The sequence below is a fragment of the Aethalodelphis obliquidens genome, unplaced genomic scaffold, assembly GCF_003676395.1.
Source record: "Aethalodelphis obliquidens isolate GAN/ISIS:26980383/991018 unplaced genomic scaffold, ASM367639v1 scaffold7, whole genome shotgun sequence".
Classification (NCBI taxonomy): Eukaryota; Metazoa; Chordata; class Mammalia; order Artiodactyla; family Delphinidae; genus Aethalodelphis; species Aethalodelphis obliquidens.
The window spans coordinates 23,075,093-23,087,128 of record NW_020837951.1 but is presented as its reverse complement, the minus strand read 5'-3'; the positions used below and the strand labels follow the sequence as shown (position 1 = coordinate 23,087,128).

General features: G+C 46.7%; 1 protein-coding gene and 1 non-coding gene across 20 annotated transcripts in view; both read left to right on the top strand.

The window, feature by feature from the left end:
- The window catches only part of PALM2AKAP2 (PALM2 and AKAP2 fusion), a 607,743-nt gene that overhangs the window by 491,179 nt on the left and 104,528 nt on the right, over positions 1-12,036 (top strand). The window contains exon 1 of one of the 19 annotated variants that reach the window (XM_027105258.1): positions 4,755-4,898. The exons of 16 other annotated variants lie outside the window; for them this stretch is intronic. Coding sequence is in view for 1 of the 3 variants with exons in the window: in XM_027105257.1 (XP_026961058.1) it covers positions 5,375-5,377 (3 nt within the window). In the remaining 2 variants the exon portion in view is untranslated. 2 more of the 19 variants (XM_027105257.1, XM_027105259.1) reach the window with 2 other exon arrangements.
- On the top strand, positions 9,656-9,760 carry LOC113620289 (U6 spliceosomal RNA). Its single transcript, XR_003432736.1, has one exon. It is a non-coding gene; the product is annotated as a U6 spliceosomal RNA (small nuclear RNA).

Sequence of the window (12,036 nt, the reverse complement as noted above, 5' to 3'; positions counted from 1 at the left end):
CATCTTGTCTGAATTCTTAATCTCACATCCTTCTTGTGTGATATCCAGTCTGCACCAGGCCATATGTTAGCCCCTTGCCTTTGGTTCTCCGAACAAATACTGTTATCAGAGGTCTAGGGGTTACCTGAAGTACTTACATCACAACATTGCACAGCAAGCAATTTTAAAAGTTTATATTAAACAGTCTCTTTATTTTGGCCATTCTGTGATCAGGAATTTCTTATTCACTGACTCCTCCCTACCACTTCAGTCTTCTTCTAACTCGCAGATCTTATAACCTTCTGAATTCCAAAAGTGAATTGCAAATTCAAGTGTATAAGCATTTTTTTTAATTTTAAGAGATATCACCAAATTGTATAACAAATTTACCAATTTATTAACATCAGTTTATATTCCCTTCAACAGTGTTCAATACTTAATTTTCATCATTCTCTCACCAATGATAGATAATATTTGTATTTTATGTATTTACTGATATAGGCAAAATATATTATTCCAGTATTTTCACTGCTTTTTTTTTTTTTTTTTTTTTTTTGTGGTACGCGGGCCTCTCACTGCTATGGCCTCTTCCGCTGCGGAGCACAGGCTCCGGACGCGCAGGCTCAGCGGCCATGGCTCACGGGCCCAGCCGCTCCGCGGCATGTGGGATCTTCCCGGACCAGGGCACGAACCCGTGTCCCCTGCATCGGCAGGTGGACTCTCAACCACTGTGCCACCAGGGAAGCCCTGCATTTTTTTTTTTAATGAGAAAGAGTTTCGGCATCTTTTCCTAAGTTCAATGGCCAGTTATAATTACTTATCTATAAATGACTGGTTTGTTTTTTTCAATCAGATAGTTGGTAATTTTCTTCAATTTTCATATTGATTTGTAAGAACTCTTTCCATATTAGAGATAGTAACCCGTTGTTATATGTGTTGCAAATATTTCCCCCTGTTTGTTTCTTCTCTTAGATTTGCAGTGGTGCATCTGGTCCCATGGGGATGCCCTTGGGATTGGGATTGTTCCTAACTTTCCAATGACTTTACCTGGTACTTGCTGGGAAAGCCCAACAGATCTAAGGCTATTGGTTTGATGGGGGCCAGCCTTCTTGGTGCTGGTTTTCTTTGTTTTTCCATCTTATTCTTACTCTTTTTTTTCTAGCAAGCCTTTATTTTCTGTAGGACACATTTAGTACTTGAGGAGTATACCCAGCTGATGCTTTTTGGCCTTTCTCCTTGCCAGAAGGAAGAAATGGCAAATTCTTTATGATTGACCAGTCTTGGCCCCTTCTTTGGGTTTTCAGATCAGCTCTCTGAGCAACTCATGGGTCTTTCTTTCAGCTTCTATTCTTCTCTAAGCTTGGGGAGGAAGAAGAGGCTCTGTCAATCTGTGTCTAGGGTGACTTCTTTCCCAGAAACCCAACCTTTACTTTTGGTGTTTCTCTAGTAAGTACATTCTATTTCTTGTGTCCCCTGGAAGCCACTCTTGCTCAGGGGCACCATTTAAAATGGGCAGGCAGCATAAGCAAAAATGTACACTTAGGCCATAGGGGAAAAAAAAATCATGACCTCCCCTCTTGCCAGGCAACATTTCCATAGAAGGCGTTGTGTCCTAAATGGTGTAGGGACTGTTTAACATTTTCATATCCCAGCTCTGTTTGTTTGTCTTCACAGAATCAGTAGCCCTTTATTTGCTTCTTACATGGATCAAGGAGCCTATATATTTCATAAAATATTCTCAGCTCTAATAACCATTATCATGTTAAGACACATACAGTGTGATGAGCCCATAAGCATGCACTGGGTAAGAAGCCAGCCTTTCTCATCTCCAGTGTTTCTTTTTTTTTTAAATTTTTAAAATTTATTTTATTATTTATTGGGTCTTTGTTGCTGTGCATGGGCTCTCTCTAGTTGCAGTGAGCAGGGGGCTACTCTTTGTTGTGGTTCGCGGGCTTCTCACTGTGGTGGCTTCTCTCGTTGCAGAGCACGGGCTCTAGGCGCCCAGGCTTCAGGAGTTGTGGCTCGCAGGTTCTGGAGTGCAGGCTCAGTAGTTGCGGCACATGGGCTTAGTTGCTCCGCGGCATGTGGGATCTTCCCGGTCCAGGGCTCGAACCCGTGTCCCCTGCGTTGGCAGGCGGATTCTTAACCACTGCACCACCAGGGAAGCCCTCCAGTGTTTCTTATACTTTCATGTTCTTAAGAATCACCTAGGAGCTGTTAAAACAGTTTCCCTGGTCCTGCCCCCAGAGATTCTGACTTAGTAGGTAAAGGTGGAGCCCAGGAATTTGCATTTTTAATAAATGCAGACACGGTCCTGATATCTGTGGTCCTTAGTCCTGGCTTTGGGTCCAGGGCAAGATATCTCAACATCGGCACCCTTGACATTTGGGATACACGATCCTTTGTTGTTGTGGGACTGCACCATACCCTTCAGTATATTTAGCAACATGCCTGGCCTCTAACCGTTAGATGTCAGTAGCACCCCGCCCCCATTATGACAATATGACAATCAAAAATGTCTTCAGACATTTCCAAAATGTCTGGGTGGGTGGCGGGGGCGGTGGGGGGGAAGCATCAAATCACCCTTGGTTGAGAACCGCTGACCTAGGGGGGAATAAATGTTAATTGAAAACAGGTTTTACTTTCACATGCAGATGTTCATACCCTTGCATTGATTTCATTGAACAAATTAAACAACTATTTCTGATCCCTGGTGTGTACCAAGGCTTTCATTTTAAAAAAGTGTAGCTTAATCATGGCTTCCTCTTTAATATCTTATAAGATGAAAGAAAAGGAAGTGTTCTTGTAAATTAATATCTATTGAACATGTACTTTTCCTAAATTAATATTCCCAGTAGTTTTCTGTAGAATATGCCAGAACTTTAAAATTAACAGAAAATTAGCATTAATTAATTCATATTTAAAAATAATATTACAGTAATATTAACACTGACATTGCTTTCGGAAAGAATTCAGAATTGCTGTAATATTTCTAATAAGGAAACAAATTTGACTGGTAAATGATACATTCTAATTTAGGAATATAGGAAGAAAGTGATGATGCCCTAATACTGTTTATAAAAATCTCACCTCTGCTGTAAGTTTAGAATTTTTCCTTGAAGAGTCTATGGTCCATATAAATAAATAAGTGTCCCCAGACATGCTCATTTCAATGTGAGTTTTCACATACTATGAAAATGTTAAAAATAGATCACAATGTAGGGCACCCAAATATTTAACTCAGGTTAGTGCCATGAAGAGCTGAAAGAAAGAGAGAAAGGAAGGAAGGAAGGAGGAAAGGAAGAAAGAAAAGAAAAGGAAAGAAAGGGATTGACTGAGGCTAAAACTCTGTAATCTCCAACCACTGGTCAGTAAATTCTGTTGAAATTCAATAGTGTAAGAGACAAACATGCAAAAAGGCTGGTGAAACAATTCCTAAATGCCAAGAAACAGAAGCCTATAGATTTTCAGGAACCCTGAGGAGAACCGCTGAGGTCTCCATTGTAGCCTTCACTGCATCCCCACCTCCCCTTTGGTGAAGGTGTGAATAAGCCTTCAGACAGTAAAGAAGCCTTTTCCGGGGTTGATGCTATTTTTAACGTCTTTAGCTGGACAGGTCCCCGTTACCGTTTCTTGTATGGGAAATCAAGGTCCCTGGCAGTTGTCTTTCCCTGCTGTGTGTGGCAGGCAGAATTGATTCTCAGAAGAGGACCCCGGGATTTTGGCCAGCGGTTCAGAAAAAAAGCGGCCAACAGAGGATGGAAACTAGGGGAGTAAGGGCAGAGGTGGAGAGGGAGAATCACTGGGAAATGAAAACCTTGATCATGCCTAGTGAAAGTTGAATTCAAGAAATCTGACTACATATCATGGTTATATTTCCTCCGCATAGAACACCTTGGTTTTAAAAATACTCTTTTCTGTGTGAGGTGTTTCTGTGTGTGTCCTCCCAGGATTTCTAGAAGGTCCATCTTCAGAGGGTCATTAACATTATTTAAATATTCATGGTGGGGGAGGGGATTACAAGCTGAAATTTCAGACAGCTTGGGAGTGGGGGATGGCTGGCCACCCGCCGGATCCAGCCCCACGCGGTGTATCAGCTGCCTCCTTCCCCACCGCTGGCTTTGTTAACACACGAGCTCTGACACCAAGCCACCAGCTGCCACAACAGGGAGGGCAGCATGAAGGCTCTGGAGAGCCAGGGAACCAGAAGCATCCCTGTCCCTCAGCCTCTGGACCACGTCACGGAGAGGCCCAAAACACACAAAGACGCGTCTCCCACCGGCTCCCAGCGGTCCTGCTTACCCGGACACAGCCTTGGTGCTGGTAAGGGATGGGGAGCTCGACCCCTCGGATAGGAACTCAGCGGTGCCGGCCTTGTGAGGGCGCACACGCAGCCACACACTTCCATATACACTCATACGCACGTATGTATACACCAACGCACACGTCCAGATGCACGCACGCCGACACGGCCACACGTGCGCTAACACAGGTCCACGTACCCAGACACAGTGCCCTCTCCCCAGTTAGGAAATACTCGTCTTCACTTGCCCCATCCCTCCATCCCTCCAGTCTATCCATTCACTCATTTCTTGGTTTCTCAGTGTGTGCCAAGATTTCGCCAAAGTCACAGACAGAAGGTGCGAGTGGTTGGGGAGGGGATATGGAAGCGGCGGGCCAGACCTCTGCCCCAGGCGCTGGGAAGGGGGCGGGGAAGGGGCGGGCTCCGGGAGCAGGCGGGCGGCGCTCCCGGCCCTCCAGCGCGCAGAGCGGCCGCGGCTCTCGGCAGATGCGCTCGCCCCAGCCGGGGCCTGCCGAACGCCTTTCCGCGGAGTCTCCCCGACGCCCCGAGGAGGAGGTAGCGGCCGCGCCGCGCTAGATCGGAGGCCGAGGACAGCGCCTCCGTCCGGCGCCCAGAGGTGGGTGTCCAAGCTCAGGCGCGGCGACCCAGGAAACCAAGTCCCTGGGGCCCCCTCCTGGTGTTGGGGCCTCGGGCGCGCGGGGAGAGGGTGGCTTGAGAGGGATTGGTTTCTTGGGAGGCCCTCTGATGCACCGCGGACTTTAAAGGGCTTTTATCGTCCTTGCCTAGTGGAGCGTGTGCGGGGCGGGGGCCTGGCTGGAAAGGGCTGTGACCCTGTGGCTTTGAATTCCTAGGTTTGGGGGAGGGCCAGCTTTTGGCTGCTTTATTCAATATTTACTTATATATGCTTTAAAAACTAAACTTAGGAATATCACCTCCCTCCCACCCTCTCCGCCAAACACACACAGAGTCGGGCTGTACAGGAAAAGCAGAGAAAAATCAAAGGTCGGTAACCGCCTCTCCAGGCCTGGGAGCCGCTGTAGATGGAGCCAGCGGTTCCAGCTGGAGAAGAAGGCGCGCGTCCTGACTCCTTTGATGGTAGCGCTGGGGGCGTTTTCAGAAATCAGGAGCTTTGCAGGGAGACTGAGGCCGAGGAGGGCCGGGTTCTCAGCCAGCTGGAACCTTTTGGAATGGGGTCCGGGGAGCTGCTGTAGGAGGAGGGAGCAGCCCTTCTGCGCGCGGAGGGAGGGGGAACCGGGTCCGAGCTGAGCCTGGAAGTTCGGCCTGAGGCTGGGACCCCAGCTATTAGGCTCTGGTGTTTTATCCTGGATAAAGCCGGAGGGTAGGTCTCTTTGGCCCCCTTTGTGGGGACACTGTGGGGAGTCGAGGGCGCGGATCGTGGTGGTGAGCGCTGGGGCAAGTGTTCTGAAATCGCGGTGGAGGCGACGCGCCTCCCGGGATAGGAGCTAGGAGATACTGGCGGCCCTGAGAAATTCTAGAGAATTGTAGCGGAGAACAGGGGACTGAATGGACGTCCGGGAGAGCGGGCTGTCCGGGAGCCCGCGGAGGGAGGCGAGGCGGGCTGGGGAGCGGTGGGGTTAGTGGGCGGTGAGGGCGGAAGGCGAAGCGGCGGCTGCAGGCGGTGGGGAACGAGGCGGAGGGTGGGCCCGCGGGAGCGGGTCCCGCAAGCTGGTTTCTGAGTTTCCCTGGACGGATGCGAGACAGCCAGCATTGGGGATCTCTCCCTGATCCGCAGAAGGGGCCGTCTGGGAGGGAAGTGACTCGTGTAGAGAGATGGTGGATTATTTCTCCAGACCCGGTTTCCCGCGTGGGGCAGTAGTGGTTTGGCAGATGTCTGCCCTTCCCTGTAGCCGTTTTAGGCGCAGCACCTAACCCCCCCCCCCCCCGTCTTTACCTTTGAAAAAAACGAACACACACACACACACCCCTCTCTATATAGTATATCCCTCAGTCTGCAAACAGCTTCTCAGAGGAAGCGGTCTTCCGTCTTATCACCCGTCACAGGCACCTGGAGGCTGAATTAGGACAAACCCACCACTCACCAGTGTAAACCCCAGGGGATTTGTTTCCTTGGCTTTGTTCTAATTGAAGAGAGGTAAATTAAGCATCACACTTTTCTTCCTGGAAATGTTCGCAATTTAATTAAACACTCTCTTTCTGCTGGCAGCCTCCTCAACTTTGATCAATAAAATTTCAGAGTAACAGGTCTAGAAATGAGGCATATTTAGTAAGGAGTTCACTGCTTCTTTAAACATAAAGCCTTTTAAGAATTGAAACTTGCCCTAAAGCACCTCTAAACGGCTGTCCGATGCCTGCGCTCTCCTCTCCATTTTGATATAGGCTCTTTGCTTAAAGGGCATCTTCTCCTTTGAGTGGGCACACCATGGGTCTTGTAGGCCCTGCAGTTATTTTGAGCTGCACCAATAAAATTAGTCATGAGCCAGAAGAAATGAAAGTAATATACCTTGGGTCTCCAGATACCTTACCTAATAGACTGGGCAATTAAGTGTTGAGATGCTTCTCTGGCAGTGGAGTTCATTTTTAACTTCTTTCTGGGATGCCAAGATGCTAGTGTGAGACTGGGCTTTGAGATGGGACAAACATTTTGAAATACCCATTATCTCATAGTTCTGGCATGACAGTTGAAACAGTTTCCTGCCTGCGGAGTTCAGGGCAGTGTTGTCAGAATTTATTTCACTTTCATAAGTGGCTCCTTCTGCCTCGCTAGCCTCAGGGTCTCTGGCTGATAAAGTGGAAGAGGTTGTCTTAATTTAGTTATCAAGTGAGGGGAAAATGATCCACTGGTTGTTTTATTTCTAAACCTTTCAGCATTTCAATATAGAAATTACATATTAACTGTTGCTTCTAAAATGTTAACACCCTGGACTTTCTAATTAATTATGATAATTATGGGCTAGATTCTGCTGTCTTTATAGATTTGGTGGACTCTTAAAACACCCATGTCCTAGATTTCTATCAAGGTTGTCATCACAAGTCTCTACATATTAGGAAAATGAGAAATGTTTCAAATAAAAATGCAATTGAATTTGGACAGGGGTTGTGTTGAGGGATTTTAATGATTAAAACAGGAGCATGTCGAAAATTGACTCTGAAAACCAGTTTCATTTTTAAGTTTTATACATTTCTCAGCACTGGTATGATCTGTCATGAATTAGCCTCTGGAATGGCTGTCCTTTGATCCTGAGAGACATGGGAGTCATCATTTGCTTAGATGATTGGTCAGGCATCCTGTGTAAGCTATTGGAAATTTCAAATTGATTAATGTACTTATCAGGTTCAACAATGTTAGTAAGTCTTGCTAGAAGATTGCATCATTTTTTTGGTACTGTGCAAACTTGACACCCGGAGGCAGATTTGCTGTGATGCTAAAAAAACTTAAGCTTCAGAGCCTTGCACTAGCACCAGCCTCATCCAGGAGCACTTTGGGTGGCTTGAACCTGAGGGAGGCAGTGTGTCCATCAGCCATCAGGGGAGATAGATAGGGAGGGAGGGAGGGAGGGGGAGAGAGAGAGAGAGAGGGGGAGAGAGAGAGAGAGAGGGAGAGAGAGAGAGAGAGAGAAATATCTTTGTTAGATAATCACCTTCTAAGGTGATTATGACTGCTGTTAAGTTTTGGACATATGCCCTTCAAACACATTTTCCAGGAAGATATTATTATAGAAAAGTTGAAATTATCTCTGTTGTAACAGGAAAATCCACTACAGGTTTCCCCCACCTTCTGAAAGTTCACATTAGTGCCACTTAGCTTTTACTCAGGATCTACATTTCGCTAACCAGAAGAAATCCAAAGAAGATTTTCCCTTCTATGAAGAAGCTGTTACCGAACTAGTGTAGTCTTTGGTAAAATGGAAGTGTCTGCTGTAACATGAAGTGGGAATACTCTTTGCTTCATGCCAGTTCAGCTTACCAAAGGTTTCATAGGAGTGGTCTACTTTCAGATAGTGGGACAAACAGGTATTTTGCTCAAAAAGGAAAACTATAGAGTATGTTTGTGTGATTTAAGTAGGACTTGATTAATTAGAATACTTAAGAACTAGAGTGCTCTAATAATTTCAGTAACTGAAATTTAAACTTGTCTTAAACATTTATTTCAACTGTTGTTGATGAAGATGTTTCTAAGATGTAATAAATGACTACCCCGCCTCGACTACTTCTTGCCTTAGTGAGTTGACCGTGGTGAACGTACTGTTGTCCTTCCCTTGACCGTTCAGGATTTTGTAGTCTCAGCGTGATGTTAGCGTAGATACAAATTATAATTTTTAGAAGTGTAGAAGTGTAATCGCCAAACCTAGTCCAGTACAGACTCTGGAGGCTGGCTTTTGAGAAAACTAAAATCCCAATATAAATGTTATTTCTGTTCTTTGCCCCAGTCTCTGAAAGATGAGCGCCAGAAAAACGAGTTAATCAAGACCTTGCCTTCTTCCTACAGTAAAACAGGATGCGCTTTCTCCAGGGTTCAGCCAGAGGTTCTTTATTCCTTTTGAAGTGAATTCAGAGATTGAGGAGGTGCAGAAGAGGACAGACAGCATGGGCGGAGGGACTGAGAGCATCCTTGGGCCCATTGACCTCTTTTTCCCTTTGGTACTTTTTTTTTTTTTTTTTTTTTTTGCGGTACGCGGGCCTCTCACTGCCGTGGCCTCTCCCGCTGTGGAGCACAGGCTCCGGACGCGCAGGCTCAGGGGCCATGGCTCACGGGCCCAGCCGCTCCGTGGCATGTGGGATCTTCCCAGACCGGGGCACGAACCCGTATCCCCTGCATCGGCAGGCGGACTCTCAACCACTGCGCCATCAGGGAAGCCCACCCTTTGGTACTTCTCTCTCAAATCTAGGAGCACCAGTGCTATCAGGCCTTGGGGGCGACACGTTTGAGTGGAATCAAGGAACATGTAAGTGGCATTTGTTCCTTTCTTGGTTGGAGTCTCAGAAAGACTGCATGGGCCCTGCAACTGGAAAAGGTACCCTTTGGAGGTAGAATGCTGAAGGTTTCCTTATTCAGGAAGAGGATGGGGATGGGGATGAAATGATGGAGCTTCCCTCAAGTGGGTTTGTTTGTCTGTTTGTCTTGGAGGATACATGTCCGAGTTGGGGGAGTCATGGTGTGAACGCCAAGGAAGGGGAGAGAGCTGTAGAACTTGGTGGGGGTGACACTGTCCTCTGAAGCCCCCTTTTCAGGGACTTTGTGGTCGGTTGGATGCTTGATTGGAGCAGATGGGGTGAGCACAGCCAAATACACAGATACTATATCTAACGCCCCAGTTATCCAGAGCCACGGCAGGGCCCAAGCTCATTAGTGCGTTGGCCAAATTCTCTATCAGATCTACAGCATGTTACATAAACTGAGTCTTAGTTCCTTCATCTATAAAAAACGGGATACGGAGAAGATTAGCGTGGCCCCTGCGCAAGGATGACATGCAAATTCATGAAGTGTTCCATATTTTTTATACATACTACTATATATAAAATAGATAACTAATAGGGACCTACTGTATATCACAGGGAACTCGACTCGATACTCTGCAATGACCTATATGGGAAAAGAATCTAAAGAAGTGGATATATGTATATGTATAGCTGATTTACTTTGCTGTACAGCGGAAACTAACGCAGCACTTTAAATCAACTATACTCCAATAAAAACTTTTTAAAAATAATAAATAAATAAAAATAAAAAATGGGGATACCAAAACTTACCTACTTCAGAACTTAAATGAAATAGGTATGGAAGCACCTTGAACGTGTATTCTTCCCCAAATTGGTTGTTTTCTTTAATTAACCAACATCTTCTTTCATCTTTATGGCAGATGCAAATAAGTAAACAGTTGTTAAAGTTAATTTAATTTCATTTTTTTTTTGCGGTACGCGGGCCTCTCACTGTTGTGGCGTCTCCCGTCGCGGAGCACAGGCTCCGGACGCACAGGTGCAGCGGCCATGGCTCACGGGCCCAGCCGCTCCGCGGCATGTGGGATCTTCCCGGACCGGGGCACGAACCCGTGTCCCCTACATCGGCAGGTGGACTCTCAACCACTGCACCACCAGGGAAGCCCTAAAGTTAATTTTAAAAAATTCCAGCAATTGTGTAGCACATCAGTTGTTCATGCTTTACACTGATCAGATCCAGAAGCTTTGGGCACAGAGGTTCTCCAGGCCTGACCTTCATGCCCACCCCACAGCCCCCTTTTGACTTGGGGAACCTGGCTGACATCCTTCTCGTCCCCTTACCCCTGAACCCTGTTGTATCGAGGCTTCTTCCAGTCTTCTTTACCTGCTCTCTCTTGATGCTTCGAGTAGGTCAGAAATTGCTTCTCAATGGGAAAATGGACCCAGATTTTCAGGACCCTAATCCTGGGCTTTAAGCTCACTCAGTGACCGGCAGTAGGATGGCGGTCACTGGGATTCCCCTTCACGAACTACTGCAAGCTTCTTTGCCAGCTTTCATGAGTTTACTCTGTCATAAGGCAGGAACATAGATGAATGTATTAAGTAAAGATTTGCCACGAGTTTAAAATAAAAAAGGTTTTCAGAAGAGCCTGAGAAGCGTAGTGAAATCAGTCCTTTGTGTCTCATCGTTGAACTTCTCACGGATTTGCAGTAGAGCTGGCTGCTTGGATGATGATGTAGCAGCCAGATGAGGTGGACACACCAGAAACATTATTTCGAGTTAATTCTTAAGTGCTACACATCATTCTTCTTAACAAACACATATAAAAGGTAACCTCCACCCTTGGTCCAAACCTCGCCCCAATTTCATGGTGCCACGCCTGTGTTAGGATGAGGCTGTGTGTTTAAGGAAGTGAGTCGGTTAGGAAAAGCAGTTGGGGATTCACAAACAGCATGACTGAAAAAGCAGAACACTGTAGCACCTAACCCAGTTTGTGATGCCCCTGTGAAGTTTTCTTTTTAATCACTGTCTGCTGGAGGGAAGTCCCCCTCAGAACGTCTCCGCAGGGGAAACTGTCCAGCTCAGGGCCAGTGACTCTCCAGTGTATGTACCCTGCTTAAGGGCCTCAGCCCTGCATGAAGACCCAGTTTCCTGGGAACTTGCCTGTTCACTTGAGCAGCATATCTGGACATGTGTTGCATCACCCCAGTGTCCATAGAGTGTCCATATGGTACAGACTGTCAGCATCACCCGTGTGGGAGGAGCCTGGATACTGCCTTTTAAACTGGTTTTGCTGGTGATGCCAAGACCAGGGGATGGTGGCAATCCTGGTGCTCTGTCAACAGGTCTGTGAATTCTACTTGCACATTCTGCCCTGTGGAGCACCCAGCGTCCTTATCTGCTACGTATGATTGGCGAGCAGTCGAGTCAGTGTATATCAATGGTGGTCCAGAACTATTAACCTCTCTTTGAACTACATAAGGATGTTTTTTCTTGCTCTGCGTATGCTTTAGCGAGGAAGCCTTGAAAAGGATTATTACTGTGCAGAGCAAGGATAAACAGTGATGCTAGAGCAGTTTTTCCTGGGTTGTCAGAGGGTGCTGGACTGGACGTTACCCCACAGGCCTTAGAGCGCCCTGGGTTGGTGAGGTTTAGAGGAGAACTTTGCCAGACCTTCCAGGGTTATTGTGTTTTGTCGGTTAGAAGGAAGAGTGTGTGCGTGGAACTGGTACCAACACCACTCCAAGTTCTGTGAAGAGAGAGTGTTTCCTTAGGTGGCCATCCTGTCCATCGCCATGGCTTTTCCCAGGGTGTTTGTGATGATCCTGTGGGCCTT